The sequence below is a fragment of the Crocuta crocuta genome, unplaced genomic scaffold (assembly GCF_008692635.1).
Source record: "Crocuta crocuta isolate KB4526 unplaced genomic scaffold, BGI_CrCroc_1.0 scaffold30, whole genome shotgun sequence".
Classification (NCBI taxonomy): domain Eukaryota; kingdom Metazoa; phylum Chordata; class Mammalia; order Carnivora; family Hyaenidae; genus Crocuta; species Crocuta crocuta.
In genome coordinates this window covers 10,492,098-10,514,687 of record NW_027528345.1, presented here as the reverse complement: position 1 = coordinate 10,514,687, position 22,590 = coordinate 10,492,098, and the positions used below count along the sequence as shown (strand labels likewise).

At 47.1% G+C, this 22,590-nt stretch overlaps 2 protein-coding genes across 2 annotated transcripts; both read right to left on the bottom strand.

The window, feature by feature from the left end:
- Window positions 1–8,880: 8,880 nt before the first annotated feature.
- Window positions 8,881–13,277, bottom strand: COX14 (cytochrome c oxidase assembly factor COX14). Its single transcript, XM_077753590.1, has 2 exons — window positions 13,141–13,277; window positions 8,881–9,275 (listed from the first exon to the last, which is right to left on the bottom strand). Exon 2 carries the CDS (start codon window positions 9,265–9,267, stop codon window positions 9,094–9,096), a length of 174 nt encoding a protein of 57 aa, XP_077609716.1. The 5' UTR covers window positions 9,268–9,275; window positions 13,141–13,277; the 3' UTR covers window positions 8,881–9,093.
- A 1,908-nt stretch (window positions 13,278–15,185) lies between these two features.
- On the bottom strand, window positions 15,186–20,927 carry GPD1 (glycerol-3-phosphate dehydrogenase 1). The gene is made up of 8 exons (XM_077753358.1): window positions 20,417–20,927; window positions 19,739–19,916; window positions 18,817–18,957; window positions 18,107–18,245; window positions 17,759–17,871; window positions 16,931–17,164; window positions 16,681–16,787; window positions 15,186–15,846 (listed from the first exon to the last, which is right to left on the bottom strand). Exons 1-8 carry the CDS (start codon window positions 20,455–20,457, stop codon window positions 15,750–15,752), a joined length of 1,050 nt encoding a protein of 349 aa, XP_077609484.1. The 5' UTR covers window positions 20,458–20,927; the 3' UTR covers window positions 15,186–15,749.
- Window positions 20,928–22,590: the final 1,663 nt, after the last annotated feature.

Below are 22,590 nucleotides of genomic sequence, written 5' to 3'. Positions count from 1 at the left end.
AAGATCATACTATACATATTCTGCTAGTTTTGACTGATCAACATTCCACTTTATGGTATATCATTATTCTTTAACTTATTTAAGATTATTATTGGGGCACCTGAGTGGCTCAGTCGGTTGAGCATCCTTCTTCGGCTCAGGCCATGATCTCGCAGTTCGTGGGTTTGAGCTCCACATCAGGCTCACTGCTGTCAGCATGGAGTCTGCTTTGGATCCTGTGTCCCCTTCTCTCTGCCCTCCCCCTGCTTGTGCTCTCTCAAAAATAAACATTAAAAAAATTATTTTAAAAAGATTCATTATTAAAATATTGCAAATAACATCTTTATACAAATATGCTGTGGGGGCACCTGGGTGGCTCAGTTGGTTGAGTGTCCGACTTCGGCTCAGGTCATGATCTCATGGTTCGTGGGTTCAAGCCCTGTGTTGGGCTCTGTGCTGACAGCTAGCTCAGAGCGTGGAGCCTGCTTCAGATTCTGTGTCTCCCTCTCTCTCTGACCCTCCCCTGCCCACGCTGTCTCTCTCTCAGAAATAAATAAAACATTAAAAAAAATATGTTGTATAGTTGTATAAATATTTCTAAGGGCTAGAGTCCTAGCAGTGAAATAGGCAGGTAAGAGTATAGACACTTTACATCTTTGATTGATAAAGACCTGCAAACTCGTATTACCTTTAGCAAGAGAATGCCGTTATTTAAGTATTAAAAGTGCTGTGAAAAGGTATGTACTGGTTGCTATGGAGCACAAAAGAGGTCTTGAATATCACGACAGGGACTCTGAACTTTATCCAGTAGCCAGTGGTTCTCATGTATAAAGCCCAACACCTACTTTTTTTTTTTTTTTTCTTGTGAAGGCATTTAAGGGCATACACCTCCTGACACCAGTCTGGGCTATGTTCTGCAGGTTTGCATGAAATACTCTGTTTCATTGCTTTAAATTAGGTTAAAAATTTGTGTTTTTTCTTTGAGGGTTGCCAGGAATATTTCACTTCCAGCAAGTTGAGATTATCATCATTTATCATTTTATTGGATGTGATCAGAGAATACAGTCTTTAAGATTCCTACTTTTAAATTTGTTTAAGGATTTTTTTAAAAATTGTTTCGGAGGGACACCTAGGTGGCTCAGTCAGTTAAGCCTACCACTTCAGCTCAGGACATGATCTCACAGTTTGTGAGTCTGGGCCCTGTTTTGGGCTCTGCAATGATGGTGCAGAGCCTGCTTGGGATTCTCTCTCCCTCTCTGCTGCTCCCCAACCTGTGCACACTCCCTCTCTCTCAAAATAATAAATAAATAATAATAAAATAAAAATTGTTCTGAAATAGTGAATACAAATGTTTCTAAGTGTTCTATTGTTATGGAAAACTGTTCTATATTATATATACACATACATGCACATATATACATGTAAGGTTTGTTGTTTGTATTGTTTATTTCTTCTCAGTCCTTATTCTATTCTTCTAGTGCTGTTCAGTTCCAAACTATAATAAAGTCAGACTCTGAAACAGGCTCCAGGCTCTGAGCTGGCAGTCAGCACAGAGCCGGACGCGGGGCTCGAACCCACGAACCGCGAGATCATGACCTAAGCGAAAGTTGGACGCTTAACCGACTAAGCCACCCAGGCGCCCCTTGAAGTTTTTATTTAAATTCCAGCTAGTTAGGGGCGCCTGGGTGGCTCACTTGGTTAAGTGTTCGACTTTGGCTCAGATCATGATCTCCCAATTTGTGAGTTTGAGCCCTGAGTCAGGCTCTGTGCTGATATCTCGGAGCTTGGAGCCAGTTTCAGATTCTGTGTTTCCCTCACTCTCTCTGCCCCTCCCCCACTTATGCTCTGTCTCTCTCTCTCTCTCTCAAGAACATTAAAAAAATTTTTTTAATTCCAGCTAGTTAACATACAGTATAATATTAGTTTCAGGTATAGAATACAGCAATTCAACACTTCCATATAACACCCAGTGCTATCATCCCAAGTGCACTCCTTAATCCTCACTTCCTTTTTCACCCATCCCCCTATCAACCTCCCCTCTGGTAACCATCAGTTTGTTCTCTATAGCTAAGAGTCTGTTTCTTGGTTTCTTTTCTTTTTCCTTTGCTCATTTGTTTCTTAAATTCCACAAGTGAAATAATATAGTATTTGTCTTTCTCTGGCTTATTTTGCTTAGCATTAATACTCTCTAGCTCCATCCATGTCTTACGAATGGTAAGATTTCATTCTTTTTTATGGCTGAGTAATATTTCAGTGTGTGTGTGTGTGTGTGTGTGTGTGTGTGTGTACACCATATCTTTATCTGTTCAACTGATGGACACTTGGGCTGTTTCCATAATTTGGCAGTTGTACATAATGCTGCTATAAACATCAGGGTGCATGCAGGGTGCCTGGGTAGCTTAGTTAAGCATCCGACTTTGGTTCAGGTCATGATCTCACGATTCATGGGTTTGAGCCCCACATCGGGCTCTGTGTTGACAGCTCAGAGCCTGGAGCCTGCTTCAGATTCTGTCTCCCTCTCTCTCCGACCCTCCCCTGCTCAGGCTGCCTCTCTCTCTCAGTAATAAATAAAACATTTAAGAAAAATTAAAAAAAAAACCAACATCAGGGTGCATGCATCCCTTTGAATTTGTGCTTTTGTATTCTTTGGGTAAATACCTAATAGTGCAGGGGCACCTGGGTGGCTGAGTCAGTTAAGCATCCAACTCTTGATTTCAGCTGAGGTCATGATCTCATGGTTCATGAAGTCTAGCCCCACATCAGGCACCATGCTGACAGCACAGAGCTTGCTTGGGATTCTAGCTCTCCCTTTCTCTCTGCCCTTCCACCGCTCATGCTCATGCTAAGTAAATAAAAAGTAAAAAAAAAAAAAAAAAAAAAAGACCTAGTAGTGCAATTGCTGGATCATAGGGTAGTTCTATTTTTAACTTTTTTGAGGAACCTCCATACTGTTTTCCAGAGTGGCTACACCAGTGTGCATTCCCACCAAAAGCGCGAGAATTCCCTTCTCCACATCCTCGCCAATACCTCGTTTCTTTTGTTGATTTTAGCCATTGTGACAGGTGTGAGGTGTAGCTCATTGTAGTTTTGATTTGCATTTTCCTGATGATAAGTGATGATGAGCATCTTTTCATGTGTCTGTTGGCCATCTGGATGTCTTCTTTGAAAAAATGTCTATTCATGTCTTTTGCCCATTTTTTAATTGGATTGTTTTTGGGGTGGTGAGTTTTTGTTTTGTTTTTAAGTAATCTCTTCACCCCGCGTGGGGCTGGAACTTAACCCTGAGATCAAGAGTTGCATGCTCTATGGACTGAGCCAGCCAGGTGCCCCCTTTGTTAATCTTATGCAGTATTCCTTCTTTGGGAACTCTCAGTCTTTGCTCTTAAGGCCTTCAACTGATCGATGAGGCCCATCCATATTATGGAGGATAATCTGCATTACTCAAAGTCTTATTTAAATAGTGATTACACCTTAAAAATACCTTCACAGCAACATCCAGACTGGTGTTTGACCAAACAACTGCACCAAAGCCTAGCCAAGTTGACACAAAAGTAACAATACCTCAGCACCACAGCAAAAGATGCCCAAATGTGAATGAATATATCTAAAACACCTACTTTACGTAACAAGTTATTTGTAACACTGTTACTATCCTTAAATACAATTAATAATTATATAACATACTTATACACAGAAGTTTTTAATCAGCACATGCCCTAATAATAACGTAAAGGAGAATTTTTAAAACAATTTATAATGAAATAATGTCTGTATATAAATATTTGGACAGTTCTACTAGCATTCAGATGGTTGCACTTCTATGCATTCACCATGGATTCAGTGGCTGCAAATGCAGATTGTTACAATTAACACTGTGTCAAAGACTCAAATGCCAAGAACAGGTTTAGCCATCTGATGGCATGGCTTTGAGAAAAGGTGTAGTCTTCCCTCCATTTATATAAAGTTGTATGCCTAGAGAATTCAGAGAACACGAAACCTGTACAAAAAATACTTTTGTGTTTATATGAAAAAGAGATTGTAGGGTTGGCTAATTATAAACTGTCTTTTCACTTATTTGAATATCTATGGGGACATCTGATAGTTGCGCAGGACTTGGGACAACTTGTTGCGCCAAGACTATCCCAGGCATTGCAAGAAATCTAGCATACTTGGTGTTCACCCACCAAGTGCCAGAGATGCCTCCCAATTACAGTGACATTCAAATCACTTTCACCTTGGTTGGGGGCAGCCAGGGGTAGGGGTGAGGATACCACTTCTGCTGAGAACCACTGTAGTAAACAGGAAGCTACCAAAGATACTTTCCCCAAGTGTTTCTTTGAGCAATTGGGGAAAAAATGCAGAAAAACACAGACTGCTATATCCCCCATTATTTCCAGTACCAAGATTTAACACCTCTAACACTGTGTCTTATCACCAGTCTTATGCGTAAAAGAAGTACAAAATTAGAGACCATACTCATTTGGTCTTCTTCCCAGGTTGTTGGCAGAGTTGCTAAGACCCCTGTAATCTCCAGAGTGATGTCTACATGTTGATAAGATGACTTGATGGCCCCTAGATAGTTTCAGGATGGGAGCTGATTGCCACAGAACAGGACCAAGGCATGATTAGAGGCCTGGAACTTCCAGCCCCACTCTCCCAACCTACAGAATGGGGAGAAGGGTTGGAGATTGAGTTAATCACCAATAGCCAATGGTGACTTAATCAATCACACTTACGTAATGGGGCCTCCATAAGAACCCTAAATAATGGGGTTCAAAGAGCTTCTGGGTTGGTGAACACACTAAGGTACTGATAGGGTGGTATGCCTTTACCTTGCCCTAATTATCTCTTCTATTTGACTGTTTCTGAGTGGCATCCTTTATAATAAATCAGAAATAATAAATAAAGTGTTTTCCTAGTTTGGCTATGTGAGCCATTATAACAAATTATCAAACCTAAGTAGGAGGTCACAGAAACTGATTTGTAGCCAAGTAAGGCAGAAGTGGGGGTAACCCAGGGACCCACTACTTGTGACTGGCATCCAAAGTTGAGGACAGTCTTATGAGACTGAACCCTTAACCTATAGGGTCTATGCTAACTCCAGGTAGCAAGGAGAACTGAATTGTGGGATACTCAGCTGCTGTCTGGAGAGCTGGGAGATGTTTGGTGTGGGAAAAACACATTTGGTGTCAGAAATCCTGTGAGTAGGGGCACCTGGGTGGCTCAGTTGGTTAAGCGTCCACTTCGGCTCAGGTCATGATCTCACAGTTCGTGGGTTGGAGCCCCACATCGGGCTCTGTGCTGACAGCTAGCTCAGAGCCTGGAGCCTGCTTGGGATTCTGTATCTCCCTCTCTCTCTGACCCCCCCTGCTCACGCTGCATGTCTCTCTCTCTCTCTCTCTCTCTCAGAAATTAAAAAAGATTAAAAAGAATGTTTCTCCCTTTCTCTCTCTGTCCCTCCCCTGCTTGTGTGCTCTCCCTCAAAAATAAACAATTAAAAAAATTTTTTTAAAAAAGAAATCCTGTGAATAGAGGAAACAATTGTCATTTAAGACCCCTTCAACCTCTCCCCTACTCCACCTCACTTCACCCCCAATATAACTATTGCAAGTTTAGTGTGTCCTTTCAATCTATTTTTTTGAACTTTTACAATCCTATATATATCCACAACATGGAGTATGGTTTTCCCCATGGGTTTGTGATGCTCTATCATACTCAATTTCTCACATATATGCTGATCTATTTCTGAATTTATTATACTATGCCAATGATCTATTCATCTATTCCTCTACTACTGCCACAACATTACTGTAAGCTTTCTACTATGTCTTAATATCTGGTAGGACCGACCCACCTTTGTTCCTCTTCAAAACTGTCTTAGCTACTTGCGTTTTTAAAGATTTTTTAAAAGCAAAAGTGGTATTTTCTATAGACAGGTGGCCCACCATGGGAGGGTGAAGAGTCCACTTACTGGTAAAGAGATGACAGGGGAGCAGAGAGGATGTTCTATTCAGAAAGAAAGCACAAACAGGAACCGAACAAGAAACAGCATGTGACCATACAGGCAGTTGATTTTAAAAGAACATAAAAGGGGCACCTGGGTGGCTCATTCAGTTAAGCGTCCGACTTTGGCTCAGGTCATGATCTCATGGTTCGTGGGTTGGAACCCCACGTCGGGCTCTGTGCTGACAGCTCAGAGCCTGGAGCCTGTTTCAGATTCTGTGTCTCCCTCTCTCTCTGACCCTCCCTTGCTCACGCTGTCTCTCAGAAATAAAAAATTTTTTTAAAAATAAAAAAAAAAGAACATAAAAGATGAGGTAGGAACATAAAGTGGGTCAGGTCTTAAGAACCTCATATGAGGGCTATACTAAGGAGTCTGGACTCTACAGGTGAAAGAGTCTTAACCTACTGTCTACGGTAGAGCTTCAGAGAAGATGAAAAGCAAGAGTGTCATTAAGGAAGTTCCAAATAGAGATCTAGGATAGCAATGTGGCAAATAAATTAGATGAGGTCAAGATTGGTACCAAGACCACTAAAAGGCTTCTGCAAAACTGTAAGCAGNTGGAAACTAATTTGACAATAAACTATTTGAAAAAATAAATAAATAAAAAACCGTAGGCAAGAAATGCTTAAGATAGAACTGATTAAGTGGATGTTTAAATAATAAGAATGAGTAAGACAGTTACTTAGTTGGGAGTAAGATACAGGGAAATATACTACAACTCTCATTTCAGAATTGGATGATAACATCATTAACTAAAACAGGGAGAAAAAAATAGGTGCTGGAGACAAGAAGGAATGTGGTTAGTCCTGGACATGTCAAGTTAGGGGACTATGGATATCCAAGTGGATATGCCACGCAATTGGATAGAGCTGAAGCTCAAAAGGTCAACCTGGAAGATACGGATTTGGAGATCAGTAGCAGGGGTTAATAGATGACATTTACTGAATGCTTACCATAGAAATACTTAATATGAATTATCTCATTTAATTTTGAAACTAATCTCTTAAATTAGGAACTATTGTTTTTTAATCCACTTTAGAGGTAAACTGAAGAATTAAGAGCAAGCACCTGGATTCCTACAACACGGCTAGAATGGTAGAGCTGGGATACCAACACTGAGCGCTGAACTATTCTCATAATGTTAAAATCATTGCCTAGAATAATCCAGGAAGAACACATAGAATGAGAGAAATGGTCCAAAAACAAAATTTTGAAGCACATCAGTGTTTAAAGTGGGCAGATTCCCAAAGGAAATCAAAAGAAAATGTCAAAGGCATAGGAGGAAACAAGATAGTAGTCCCTCCCTGTGGCCAAAGTACAACTTCAGTGCAGCAGAGAAACAGCCAGGGAAGGACTGAAATCATCAGTGGGTGTGGCACAACAGAGGCCATGTTAACCAGGAGTTTCAATACAATTGTGGAGGTGGAAAGAATTTTAAGTCATGGAAGTGGCATCATGCAGAGTTCTCCTTAAGTCCTGAGTAGTTTGTTTTGGTAGGAGGTGGGGGGCCTTAAGCAAGTTTATGTACTGAGAAGAAAGAAGAATGTGAATTAGAGACAACTAACAGAGCAAGGCCTGGGGCTGAAAAGGGTAATGAGGGAGGCAAAGTCGGCAGCAGAGCCGTTTGAAAAACCTGTGATGGGCACAGGCTAGACAGGAAATCAGTTTAGGTCAAGAAACGGCTGACAGATTGGAAGAAAACAGAAGGTATCAAAAGATCTGAAGTCCCAAGTTCCAGAGAGAGTGGAAATGAGAAGGTAAGAAGCTTTTCAAAAAGACTGATGTAAGAAAAAAGGGGGGCAGGAAAGGGGTGAAAAAGAAGTCGGGGAGAAAAAAAAGACTGATGTTATACTTTTTTTTAGGGGGTGGGAGGGGCAGAGAGAATCTTAAGCAAGCTCCACACCCAGCACTGAGCCGGATCTTGAAATCGCGACCTGAGATGAAATCAAGAGTCAGACGCTTAACCGACTGAGCTACCCAGGTGCCCCTATGTTACATTTTTTTAAAGTATATAGGGGAGCTTGGAGAATGGTGGTGACCCTACTATTCAAGCAAGAGAGAAAGCAGAGAAGGAAGCAGAGTTCTTGGCTAATACACCAAGAGAGGATGGGAGTAAAAGGGCTGGTGGTATAGGAAAGCTGAGGTTTTTAATCGCAGAAGAGGGCCTTCCGGTGAAAGGGTTAGGAGGAGAAAGACAAGTCACAGCAGTAAGCACGTGAGGGGCAGTACGCACAAGTGTCCAAGGGGATTGTTATTTTGGGTGATTACCAAGAATCACGTGAACTAGCAAGACTCAAAAGCTCGACATGGAATGGTGACAAGAACAGCTCTTTTCATAGCCGGGTTCTACCTTGAATGCACTGTTTTCTTACATATCCTCGTCACAACTTTGTGAAAAGACCTGCAGGTAGATTTCCTACGTGAAATCAATTGTATGCTAATACTACACCCACTGAGCTTAAGGAGCTGGACTGCATTACTATAAGCTGCCCAACAACTTTTCCCTTTTGAGAACTAGGCCTCCTCCACTTCGGGCAATTTTGATCAGGCTGTTAAACAAGGGCCTCTGCCTTCCTTAAATGAGGGGTGCACCGGTGGCCCTGAGCCGGCCAGAGTACCCCTTTACCTGGACGTAGAAATTGGTCCTGGAATGGTCACTGACCAAAGAAGAGCTTTGGTCTCTATGGAGTCTTTTCAGGGGATTTATACAGATGCTGAGACAGTCTTTTCTCGGAGATGATGAATAGATACTACGACTCCTAAAACTGCATACCCCCACTTCATGGGTGCTAAGAGCTCAAAATATGGAAATCCAGTTTGGGACTAGAAAACTGGTAGTCAAGGCCCCACACCTCTGTAGGCCATCCCCTATTTAAATAAACAAAAATACCAAGACATAGACATGGCAAAATATTTAATGTCTGCCTCATCCTCCCATGATTCAACAGTCTCCCCAAACTGGCAGTACCAGAGAAAACATGGGCACTTTTTCTCGGCAGGATTCAGAAACCATTAAGGCCCTAGTTCTCTTGACTTGGAAATGATTGCAGGTGAGATCGTTCCACGGCATGCCTCAGGCCTCTCTGTTCAAGGAAAATAGCCCCCCGCTTCTACAGGACTCCTGAGGTCTTCTGTTCTTCTGCAGCCTGGCGCCGGGAGCTGCGCCGCTGGAAATAGTGGTAGGCTCGGACACTGCAGAGGTAGCCCCCATACACAGTGAGAAGCATCATGGAAGTAGAGAAGGTCTTGTAGCCAATGTCAGCTAGTTGCTTGGCAGTTGGCATGTTGTCCCCTACAAAGACAGACTGGATTTAGACCCAAGGATATGGCCTCAACTGCCCAGCCCACTTCTCTGTTAAAGGCCATTCTACAACTTCTGTGTCCTGCTTAGTTTGTCTGTACTCTACTCTGGAAGCCCCCTACACATAAAGAGTCTTCTATTGGAAAATACTGTTCAGGAACTCTTAAGAGTCAAAAAGACAAAATCTGCATAGGAGATATAAAAACACAGCTGGAAAGACATTTGCATGACATCACAGGTAACACCTGGCCCTCTATGTTTGTGGAAAAAAATAACTGGGATGAACCACCCAGAAATGTTCTTAATTGGTGTAGGACTGTAAGCATGCATCAGTTTTTCTGGCTAGGAGGGAATGAATGGGGGTAGTCAGGGATTAAACATTAGCAGTAATTCTCTCTGGGAGGATCAAATGAGAACCTTCTACGCTATATCCAATTTGTTTTCCCATAAAAACAATCTTGTTCACAGTGGTTAAGTTCCCAGGTTAGCCCTCAAGCATCTGTTTAAAGCCACAGTATACCTGAAGTAATGCCAACAGTATGTTTATATTATTTCAATTATACTTAACCGTCTACATTAATTCCAAGTTCCAAACATAATACTAAGAACCTATCCCCAGTATTAAAAAGAAACTGAGTCCCCACAAATTACCTCACATTCGCATGAATAAATTACTCCTAATCTAACTGTTCCCTGGATACTCTGAACTAGAGAACAAGATAAAGTTTAGCATGGGAATCTTTCATCCTGAACAAAATGTTCCTCAGTTTGGGACTATGAATGTGTTCTTAGGCTCCTCTCTGTTGAGGAAACTGAAATTAAAAGACTGAAATTAGTGAGAACAGGTTTCTTAAAAGTCAAGAATTTGGAAGAAACGCTCAGGATTAGCTGGTTTAGGGGGTCAAGAGTAGGGTGAGACATATAAGAGCTTCTCACAGTGAGCTCTATGGCCTAAGCATAGCCATCGAGACAGGCCTTGAGGGTGGAACCCAAGCTGAGCTGAGACACAGCTTCCCTGAATTCTAATTCCAAATGACTATGGAAAGTGACACTAAATAGAGTCAGAGGAAGAAAACTAAATGGCACAAGTTCAGGTGAGGAAGAGTTGTGTTCTTGGTTATCTGAGGTTTGAAAGGACCCCACGCTGTGAGGCAGTGAAGCAAACACATGTACACAGAGTAGGATGCTAAGGTGGTAAACAAGCTCCCACAATAGAACCCTGCAGCCTTCAGCCTCCATCTCACTTATTCCTTCTCCATCTAACCCCTACTGCCCTGGTCAGATGCTAACCAGTTATAGGATCACTTCTTCGAGGGGCTGGAGGAAGAAGGCTGGAAGCATTCGCCAGCTAACAAAAGTTAAAAGGATGGTACAGCTTGGCTAGAAGAGTGGCAGAGGGCCTACTAACAGAGAGATGTAATTTTGGTGTCTAGAACCTCACTTTTGTTTCTTGTCTAATCCAACCTGAGATTTCTATGTTCAAGCTAACAAAAACTCTCCAGAGACCATGAGCTAAGGCAGGGCCTTAGAAATGGAGAGGACAGATGCAGAAGTTATTTCAGAAAAACAAGATTTATTAATGGAATGGATTAAGGCAAAGCTGAGAATATCTCCAAGGTAGCAAATTAGGAAACTCTGTGGATTGGGATACTGTTAATAGGAATATGAAATGAAAAGAAAAAGGTGTGTATCACTGTGCATAATGGGGTGGTAGTGGCAGTGAGTAGCAGTCAAGATCATGAGATGGGTCTTGGATATGTTAAAATTAAGATGTTCAACACAACATTCATGTGATGTCTACCAGACAGACAGGCAAACTGGACCCGATCTTGAAAGAGAGACTAGGCTATAGATACAGAGGTAACAGTGACACCAAAGCAGAGGATAAGACCGGAGAAAGAAACCAAGGGAATGCTAGTTTAAAGAAGAATTCATGAAAGAAGGCAGGTGGCAAATTCTAGAAACATGGGGGGTTGGAGGGAGGGCTTTTTCATTTAACTACATCTCCCTTCCTGGTTGAAAATCACTGCAATCAAGTCACTGCCACTGATTGAGTTATCCTTCCCACCTGTTGAGCCAGAACGAAAATTGGAATCACTACTCCAAGTTAAGTGCCATGAAGACTGGTCAGATGGGATCACCAGATTGGAAATGGTAACTCAATTATGGGTAAATAAACCTAGGGTAGAAGTCAATTTAGTGCACTGAAGTGGACTGGGCACTAAGTGAAAGCACAGGTTCTTTCTTTCTTTTTTAAGAGGTTCAAGCCCAACATGGGGTTCAAACTCATGACCCTGAAATGGAGAGTCCCATGCTCTACCAATTGAGCCAGCCAGGCACCCAGTTAAAGCACAAATTCTTAGCCAGAGTTCCAGCAGAGCCATGAATGCCAGCCCCCAAGTTTCATATGTCTATGTATTTTTCTCGGGCAGAGAGAAATAGATTATTAGAAGGATAACTTTTCACCTCAAAGAATTCTTGTGATTTTCTGGTTAAGGGAACAGAAGTGATGGTGCAGCAGCTTGAGAAGATTAACAAGATCAAGGATATTCTAGTTATGTTCTGTTTATTGTTAAGGTATAAATGTTTTAAAAAGGAAGAGGCTGGTGGCTAATCTGAGAATAAAAAAAGGTGGATAGAATGGAACAAGATCCAGGATGGCTCCGGAAAAGGTGAAATTAGAAGCCCAGGTAGAAGGATTTACCTTTAAAATGAAAGAAGTTTGTGAGGTTAGCAAAACACTCTCATATGAGAGACATCCATTTTCTTTAAAAAAAAAAAAAAAAAAAAAGCTCAAAGTCAGGTCTATTATGGGGTTACACTTTAGTTTCAAAAAAACGCAGGAAAAAAGCAATAGGGTAAAAAAAAAAAAACCGCAAGAACCATTATGAAAAATTCCATAAGAGTGCAATCCACAAAGTTCTGGCCCTTCTCTTTTTCTGGACCCCCCCTAAACATGGGAGTACCTCAAGTCTCGAATTTCTCCTCTGGAAATCATTTCCTCAAATGTGTTCCAGCCACCTCCGCTTAGATTTATTCATTTATCTACCTTTTACTCGTACTATGAAGGCCACAAAGAAGAACATGGCTTCTGTCACAAAGCAGCTATGGTCTGATGGGGAAGAGCCATATAAATATCCAAAATCCTGTTACATAAGGCAGAAGACGGAACTGATCAGAAGAGAGGCAAAGTCAGAGTTCAGAGAAAAGGTGGGGGCTCAAGAAAAGTTAGCAATAAGCTGGAGGGGGGTGTGTAGCTGTCTTTTAGAAGGGGCGGGCAGGATTTACACCAGTAAAGAGAGAGGGGGAGAGCATTCGAGGAGCTGAAAGCAGCAAGCGTGGAGCTGTTAAATCGACAGGCACGAAGGGTGCCCGAGGAAAGCCACATATGAAGGCGCAGGCGACTGTAAGGCAGGGAAGGGTCCGAGCTACCGAAGTCAGAGCACGGAGAGCCAAGACGCGGGACTGGAGTCAAGATTTCACAGAAGCCTACGGCTGTCAGGGGCCTGTTGGGCTAGAAGCGGTGCATATGCCGGCTCGAGATCCGCGGCGAAAGAACGCCGTGATCTCAAGGGCACCGAAGACGGGGGCTTGAGAAGATGGGTAAACAAAGGTCAGCCCAAGACCCGGCGCCTTGGCGGACAGGGGGCTCCTGCGGGACCCTCGCAACAGTGTACCTGGTCGTTGCAGCTGCCCAGCGTCAAATCTCGGCCTCTGCAGGCAGCGTCAGGCCGCCGCAGTCTGTGCAATTCCCTAGCGCAGGCGGACGCAGCAGCCCTGACCATGTACGCGAGGGTGCCTGGGGCGCTATTAGTGCGGAAAGCCACCCTTTCTGCCTCCCACCCGACCCGCTTACCGTCTAGGAATCAGCTCCCGACGCCAGAGAAAGAAGCGCGCGCGGGACACAACACAAACCCACCCACTGAGGACGAAGCCCGCGTACGCCTCAGCTCCGCCGGTGGCCGCCTTTGCGCTTCCGGGCCAGTCACCCTTACTACGCATCCTCAGACGAGTCTTCCTCTCGAAGAGGACCGTTGCATTCTGGGGGTTGTAGTCATTCTCCATTGAGAGAGGGTCTTTGGCGACCCAGCTCTAGACCGGAACTTTTAGGATACACAGTCAAGACAGAAAAGATGACTTTTTTCTTGGATTCAGAGTCAGCCAATCCCCAGCCTAGGTGCGGTGATACCTCCAGCAACTGGTAGATTCTCTCAGGGTCAGCCCTCTGGAGGTGGGCCGCGCGCCCCCTAGAGCCTGAAGCTGCCCTCTTCCCCGTGAACTCAGGAATTGACCGGCACCGCGAAGCTTGGACCGCGAAGAAAGCGATAGGTTTGGCTGTGGCACAGAATGGATACGAGGGACGGATGCCTAACGTTTCCGGCCTGTGCGTGAGCTCCCCGCTTGCAGAAGGAGTGGTGAAGACCCAAAAACGCGCTGGGAAGGGCTGGGAAGGGAGTGCCACTTGGGCAGAAAGGGACCGACCGCATGGGCAGAGAGGCCCAGAATGGCTAGGATTTTCGAGGAGGGATTTTTTTTTTTCTTCTTCTTCATTTTTTCCCCCCAGTGGCATGAGTGAAAACCTATACATGCAGTGATACACCACAGCATACACACTGCCACGTGCACTGAAGCGCCCTTCCCCAACTTGTTTCTGGAAAAACCACGATTTATTGAATAGACAAGTAGTAGGCTTGACTGGAAGGCCCAGATTGTTAACTCTGGAGTGAACAAAAGTAGGCAAAGGTGTCGGGATACCTAACAAGGTCGCAGCTGCCGCTGAAGGGGAAAGTGTTGTCTTTCTGCCCCCACTTTGACCTCCTGGGGAGGCAGCTCTGGTTTCAGTCAGTGCCCGGACCTGGGCGCAGCCAAATCTGGGGTGGCTGCGTCCCTCACTCCTGCAGCCTGATGCCCGCAGCTCTGCCCTTCACTGGTAGGGCAGTGGATCCTGGAGGGTGGGGGCTGAAAGGAGGCTGCCTCCTTGGTTTGGCACAGAGTAAGAATGAGTTAATATAATGCTGGCGGAGCCACAGTGTGCCAGGTGCTGCCACATAGGAAGCTGAGATCCTCTGCTGAACATGGCTGGAGCGTGGCAGGCCCACGGCCTATTTATAGCCAGGGGGCCAGGCTGCTGACCTGTGACATTCCCTGGCTGCCAACCCATCCTGAAACAAAGTCAGTTCAAAGCATACTCCCTCCTCCCCTTCCCGTTCTTCCCTCACCACAGAGGGTAGGGTGGTTTTAATGTTTTCCTCCCTGAGTTTCCAAGCTCCAGAGGTGCCAGAAGTGGTCAGTACCTCAGGAGAAGGCCTTCAGATGACAAAGGGAAGCTGGCCTTGGAACGCCAGGGGCCATCAACATGGACTTGCTCACTCTTCCTTCCCTGTCCCTGATTAGCCTTTGGGCTACTCTCTGGCCCCTGGCCTCCTGATGCAGGTGCTGGTTAGCTGCCCTGGCTGCTCTGGGGGCAGCTGAGAAATAGGGACAGGGTTTGGGAGGAGAAAAAGGGTGGAACCAAGGATGTCCTTGGGAAGATAGTGGCCGGAGGCACCCAAATGACACCCCCCCAATCCCCCACAGCTAGAGCTCCAAAGAGAGGCAGAGCAAATACAAAGGTTACAGGGAGCAGAGTGATCTGAACCATCTATGAAAAGGTGTAGCTGTCAGCAGGTTAGGTTCCTGCTCCCCAGAGGGCGCTTGCCAAGAGGGTGAGGGAAGGCTCAGAAAGGTCATGCATGGTGGGGAGGAGCTGGCAAGAGCTAGGAAGTCCCTGGGGAGAATGACAAGCTCCAGGGCCAGAGATGCCAGCATGGCAGCAAGTCTGGTGCCAGGGCAGCCTGGGGGTGGGGGGAAAAGGAATGACCAGAGGTTTCTGAGGACGCAGATGTTGCTAGGAGAAGCTAGGAAGGGGTTGAGAGCTTTGTATTTTGTTAACAAACACTGAGATCCATTGATGCTTTTTGGGGCCTGGCAGAGGTCAGAGCAAAGGGGTCCCTGGGGCCTGTGTTGGCTCAAAAGCCCAGACTCCTCCTTGGCAGCCCTTGCCTCATTCCTCTTGTGGCTGAGGTGCTTCTTTAGCCATTTAACTGCGCTTGGGGACAAGACTCCTGGTCTGTGTGAGGCAGCAGTGGGCAGCCCTTGCCTCCCTCTCCCTTCACCCTCCCCCCAACACATACACCCAAAGCAGACAGCACTGGGGCATGATTCTACCCCCTCCAGAGGACAAGGAGAAAGCCCCACATTTGGAGAGGGACAAGGCAACTCCATTTCTGGCAAGATGTGGTTGAAGAGGCTATAGGCTGCTTGATGATTCAAGATCTCCAGGCAGGTAGTTGGGCCCCACAGCCTCCTGTCCTCCATAAGAGGCTGCTCCATGGAGAGTCACAGAGATCCTGGTGGCCAGGTACCCCAAGCTTCCGACTGTCTCCACTGGGGTGAAGAAACTGCCTGGCCTGGCCCCAACCCAGCTCACAAATGTTCTGGATGATTCTGCAGGCAACTGATGAATTCACCCACTGGACGGTTCTCATAGCATATCTTGTACACCGCCATGAACAGAGGAAACCTAGAGTGGGGAAGGAGACACCCAGATTAGCCTTCCAATATACCCCTACAATCTGCCCCCACCCACTCCCTGTCCACTTCCTAACCCTCCACTCCCCTACTCTCCCACCTTTGAGCTCAGGCTGACTCTGGTTCTCAATTTCCAATTGCTGAGAATTTGAACTTCCTAGTCCTGGGTTTGGGGACAGGCTGTTAATTGCCCTGCTCCCCATTGTATTGAACTTACCTGTATGATTCCCTGGCATGAATGTTTATGTTCTAGTTAGGCAAGAGCCTTAACTTCTCTAAGCCTCAGAATCATCAACTGTAAAATGGGACCAATATAACAAAGTAATGAAGAAGTGATTATGTATTAATGCGAAGGTACTCAATAAATGCATTTGCTTCTTCCCATCCTCTTATACAGGCTGCTTCCTTTACCTGGTGGCTTTCCCCTGACCAGCCATAAGCTGATCTTCTGAATCTGTTTCATACTCTCTTACTCTAGGATTCTTTCTCAGGCCAATAGAGCTCTGTTCTAATCAGCCGATCACTCCCACTGTCTTTGTGCTCCTTTTCAGGGAGCACTTTGACACAGAGCCTGTCCTCCTCACACCTTAGCACCCAGGACAAGATTCAGTGCAAAGAGCAGTAGACTGGAGGGAGGTCAAAGTTGATGAACTAGCTGGGGGACAGCGGGCAGATCAGATTCTATCCAGGCTGTAGTTTCTTTGTCTGTAAATACAAGGTTCCCTCTCTACCCACTTCACAGATTGAGGAGGGATCAGGAACATGAGTGTGGAGAGCATTTCTGGCTGTGGTTCCCTCCTCCACTGGGGCTGGGGCAGACACCTACTTGTCCACCAGGCCCTTCTGCTGGAGGATGCTGTGTAGCTCCCGGGCTGTCGGGGGCCCCTGCAGCTTCTGCCCATTCAGCATCTCTTTCTCAAGCTGCTCAATGGGCTGTAAAGAAAACAAGACGGGTGGATGGAAATGGCAGAGGACAGTTGTCAGTGGGAGGTGGAGAGTCTGCGGCTCAGATAGGAGATGGGATCTAAGGCACCTAAAGGGTCCACCCTCCATTCTCCATTCTCCCAGGCTCCCACCTTTCCTGTGCGGACGAAGGCCTCAGCCACCTTTCGGTTCCGCCCTCCATAGCAGGTAGTGATGAGGTCGGCAATACCACAGCTCTCCAAGAAGGTGGCAGAGGACACAGGGCCGCTGCAGAAGAGCTTGGCAAAGGCGATCATCTCCATGAGGCCCAATCGGATCACCGCTGCCTTGGTGTTGTCACCAAAGCCTAGGCCATCACAGAAGCCAGCTCCCACAGCCACTATATTCTTTGGGGAGTGGAGGTCACAGGTGAGAAAGGATCCCTTCCTGCAGGCCCCTCCAGCACCAGCTTCATGCTCCTTCCCTCAGCCATGTGAAATATAGTGGGTAGGCTCCCCAACCCTGCCCCCTACTCCATCTTTGCAAACATTTGCTGAAAACCAGTATTCTGTTCAGTTAGCCCTCCCATCGTTGACTGTTCTGTTCCATATCCCTGATATCCTCAACTTCTCCAAGATCCAGAGTTCTGGCCATCTGCCTGCCTGGGTGTCCTAAGTGTCTTATCTCCCATTGGCCTGGGTGCTTTCCCAGGACATCTCCTCTTCCCCCTGAACCCCCTGCCCCTGGAGGCAAGGACAGGAATGTCCTACAAGGGGCTATAGGAAGAAAGGAAGGAGGGAACTCCAGTGTTTGATAGTGAATAATTGGCAGGCCTGAATGACCCTGACCTTGCTGTTGCAATTCTTCCTGTGTATGTGGGGACTTAGTGAGGAAGGCAAGCAATTGCGCAAGAGTGAGGTGTACCAACAAACTCAGAGCTAAGCCAGGCCCTTCTTCAGGACCTTCTCCCCACCTCATGGATGCCTCTGCACCCCTCTCACCTTTAAAGCACCACAAATTTCTACTGTATCCACCTCTGGCACCACAGTGATGCGGAAATTGGGTGTCTGCATCAGCTTTTTCAGAAGCTCTCCTTGGGCCTGGTCCTTGCAGCCTAAAGTGGGAAGGGAGGCAAAGCTCTGAGAGGGGATTCTTTTCCCACACCAGCCCTAAGCAGGACCTGCCACCCTTTCCCTGTGGGTGTCCCAGTCCTCCCTCACCTCTGATGCTTGGGTCTTCTTTCCTTTGCCTGCCTTATGGGGGAGAAGATGGCTAGGTGGGGGTGGGGGTGGGAGCATAGAAAGGGGATGTGACAAACTGCGCGTGTAGGTGATGGTTAGGGCTCTCACCAATCGTTGTCTCACAGAACTTCTCATCAGCCACCTCGTTGGCAATGTTGGCCCCCATCAGCACACTCATGGGGATGCCAAGGTGCTCCCCAATCACTTCAGAGATGAGCTTCAGCCCTTTAGGGCCCTCGTCTACCCCCTGGGCACAGGATGGAGCTCAGGCCAGGTGCCCCTTATGCCCAACTGAGGGCTTCCCACCCAGAAGTCCTGCCCCTTCCAAATCTACTATTCATCAGTGTCCCTCCCCAAAGGCCCTGCCCCATTCCAACCCAGCCAAAGCCTGCTGTGAGGAGGGTAGATGGCATGTGAAAATGAATTCATTTGAAAATTCTTCCATATGCCCTCAACCAACCTACCTCTCCACATCCCTAAACAATCCACCCCCGAGTACCCCAAACCAACTTCCGTCCCAGCCATTGCTCCAAACCAGCTTCCTTTCACATTCCTCACACAAGCCCACTTCTCATACCCCCAGCCATCTCCTGTATGTCTCCTAAACTCGAGACATCTGCCTCTAAAGCTAACTACTCCCCAACCAACCTCCCCACCCCTGTGGCCCCCAGCACCTATTTCTCAGCCTCCTCAAAGCAACTCCTCTCTTCTCTCCAAAAAACTCTTGGTCTACTTCTGCTATTTTCTGTTCTCACTTCCCCCACGGTGACCCCACAACAGTTAGCTGCCCCTCATCCACATGAAAGTGTTCCTGGTACCTTAATAAGAGATACACCAATGGCGTTTGCCTTCAGGTGGCCCTTGAGTTGATCACAAATCTTGCCGATGAACTGATGGGGCACCACAAAGATCAGGATGTCAGCACCTGCTGCAGCCTGGACCACGTCTGGGACAGCCACCTGTGGGGGGCAACCAGTGCTCATGGGCCTCATGGCCTTCTCCTAGCCCATTTAGGAGATCTAGAGGCTAAGGTGTGAGGCTGGTGGAGGAGAAGGCAAGGCAATTGGGTGATCTAACCTGGAAGGCCTGAACTTGGAGGAATGGAACACCACATTCCCTCCCCCTCACTGTCATTCTCTCTCTGGCTCCAGTTGCCCGGGGCTCTTGAGGACTCCTGGGAGCCTCATCTCAGTGCTTCTCTAGCCCTTGGCTATGGGACAGTGAGGGTGGCCACAGGAGGCCTGGACTTGGCAGGAGGGAGAGGCCAAGTAGGATTTCATCACCCTGATTCTTAAGGCTACCAACTGGGAAGGGAGAGCCCTTCCTGCTGTCATCCCTACTCTCCCTTTCCAGGTTGGGAACAAGCCACATGGATTTGACTAAGGACCTTAAGTCCAAGGAGCAGCTTCCAAGTCTGCTAATAACCCGTGAATAAGTAACAGGATTAGAGCCTGAGGCAGGTGCTACCCAGACCCCAAGTCTTTGGTGTCATGGAAACCAACTTCCTTGTCTTCTCCCCCACCCTTTCCTGGAGCCCATAAGTGTATGGGTGTGTGTGTGTGGATGGAGAGGGTTCAAGTTCTCTTCGGTCCCAGGAGAGCAGTTTGGGCACTTTACATTGAGGTGCCCTGTGCCCAGAGCAAAACGCTTCCCAAGTCCAAGGAGCAGCTGAAATGAACCCCCACCCCCTTCAGCAGGAAGCACCCATCCGCTTCCCTCTCCCAGGGTATTGGGGCTCACCACGTTGGGGGGCAGCTTGTGCCCTGGCAAGTATTTGACATTCTCATGCTGTGTGTTGATGATCTCTGTCAGCTTTTTCCCCCCGATGTCTTCCTCAAACACCCACATGGTCACCCGTGGGTCAAAATGTGACAGCTGGGCTGCATTGCCACCCACAATCTTGGCGATAGCAGAGCCCCTGGTGGAAGGGGGAAGACAGAAGGGGGAGGAGTCAGGGCAAGAGTGGCGAACGGTGGCAGGGGAGGGGGCAATGCTCCACCTCAGGATAGCACAGTAGCCCACCAGATTATTTACTTGCCACCTTCCTTGTGACCCCCACCACCATGAAAGTGTGTCTTTGGCAGTAGAAAGGAGACTTAGTCTAAGCTTCCACTTTGCAGCCAGAAAAGGGGGACAGCCTTCTGATCTCCCCAACCCTTCAACCCTAAGTAGCTATTCAGGCAGAGAGGACTCTGGAAGCTCCCTCCCTTTGGTGAACAGGTGCAGCTGCCCAGGCAGGCAAGAGCCAGGAAAAGGTTTGGGCACCATCTGTCCTGTGGGGGTAGGCACAGAAGATAGCAGGGGTGGAACAGAAACTAGGGGGCATTTTCTACCCAGGGTCTGCCTCTCTCCCTAACGCCCTGTGTATTTGGGGGAACCTCCCTTTCCCTCCCCATACTCCTTGACAGAGCCACTCACCAGTTGCCGGAGCCTACAATGCAGACTTTCTTGCCAGCCATCGTGCCACTGCTCTAACTGATCTGGCTCAGTGCTGCGCTCCCAGCTTCTCTGCGGGGCTCGGAGCATATAACTCCACCACACGTGGGTGCAGCCAAGTCCCGCCCTCCAGGGGCGGGTGAGGAGGCAGGAGCCCAGGGAGACGGAGTCTGGCAAAGCCAGGGAAAGGGGAGAAAAGGGTAAAGATAGGTGGAGAGCAGGAATGGGGCAGAGTCCAGGGCCTGCTTTTCTTTTTAGGCTAGCCAGCTGATGGTGCTAGTGAGCTTCTTCCCTTGGCCCCAGCCCTCCTTCCCTGTAATGGTCTCATTTTGAAATCTGCCAAGAAATACCCCAGATTTCTTGGGCCCCCCTCACTCCCTTCTGTCCCCCAGCACTGGCATAAATTGTGCTCAGTCCTAGTAGCAAATCTAGGAATGCTTTCTTTTCCACGGTAGGAATCACGCCACATATCCTCCTAGGACCCCAAGATCTGCTCTACAGGTTTACCCTCTAGCAGTGACAAAAGACTACATGTCACTGGCCCCACACTAGNAAAGTCGGACGCTTAACCGACTAAGCCACCCAGGCGCCCCTATGCAGGCTCACTTTTAAAGATAAGACCACATAAGAGGTAAAGGCCTACTTTGGGGAATCCCAGCCCAAGGATAAGAAGAGACCCAGGAGCCCTGAGAGACAAGGTCATCTCAGTTACCCAGTCTTCATCTTAGGGACTCACCCTTGGGCCTCTCTCCTCACCCCAAAGTATCCTCACCTGAATGTCTTCCAGGAAAAGAAGGTGGGAAAAGTCAAAGCTAAAAGCTTTGATGCCAAATGGCCTACAATTCTCTTGCAGAGTCTGGTTTAAGGAAGGACAGGATAGAAAAGAAGGCAGCTAAAGCATTCACTATCCTTGAGAGGCTTTGAGCTTCCTTCAAGTCTTTCTTGGGTTTCCAAGCTACCACATTATGGGCTCCTTCAGGTTACTGGCTAGTTTGCTAGAAGCCAGAAGCGGGGGAAACAGGGCTGCTGTAACTTCTGTGGAGCTTTGTGGCCTCAGATCTTGTAATTGAGAGTAAGTGGGGTGTGTGATTTCAGGCACAGGAAGAGACTGGAAAGAATACATTGAGGGGCACCTGGGTAGCTCAGTCGGTTAAGCATCTGACTTCAGCTCAGGTCATGATCTCACGGTTTGAGTTCACATGATGAGCCCTGCTTTCAGCACAGAGCCCGCTTCAGATCTACTGTTCCCCCACCTCCCCACCCCCTGCCGCTCCCCTGTTCACTCTCTCTCAAAAGTAAACATTAAAAAAAAAAAATTGAACACATTGAACAGTTCAGGGCCCTACATCACCCACAGCCATTTGTTTAAGAGAAGCAGCTCTGGTTTCTAGGCTGATCTGGAGTGGGACAAATGGCTCTAACACTCCAGCTGTCTCTGCACCTTGGCCTAGAGGGCAGACACCAGTGTCTGCTCATGTGCTGACCTCCTGGTTTGGCAGATTGCTGAGTGGGTGTTTTTATTCCTCTGGGCCACTGCTGGCCGCCAACAGCGATGAGCACTGGGCCAGAGGGGAGTCCGTGCGCAACCACTGTGTAAGGGTAAATGGGCTCGAGGGCAAGTCTGTGCAGAAATGGTTTTTCTAAGTTCTAGGGACTGCCTGGGAAGAGCCCACCATATTCCCCTTCCTCCCCCCAACCCCAACCATGGCCAAGGCGTTCCTGTAGGGGAACATTCACGAAGCTGGTAGTTGGTCTCTCTTAGGAGTAAAGTTGCACCTGCTACAAAGCCAGCCTCCCACGGATCACTCCATTATTGCACTGGCACAGAGACAAAGGCACCAGTGCCAAGTGCCAGCTGGGAACACTGATTACGGGTGATGGGAGAGAAAGAATGCTTCTGTCCCTGGTGCATATGATGGCAATGCCGGAGAATGGATGTTTATGCATAAAACCCCCCTTGTTTTTGCCTAAATGCTTCCTTCTTTCATTTTGCCCTTAAAATCATACTAAGTCTGGAGACAGAGTTTCTGCATTTATATATGAATAAAGAGTGTGCAGATTCAGAACTGGCTCATCACAGGAAGTTATCTGTAGAGCTCTTTTCCCAAGAGCGAACTGTAGATTATTTGCTTGAAATTAATAATGGTTCATCAGCC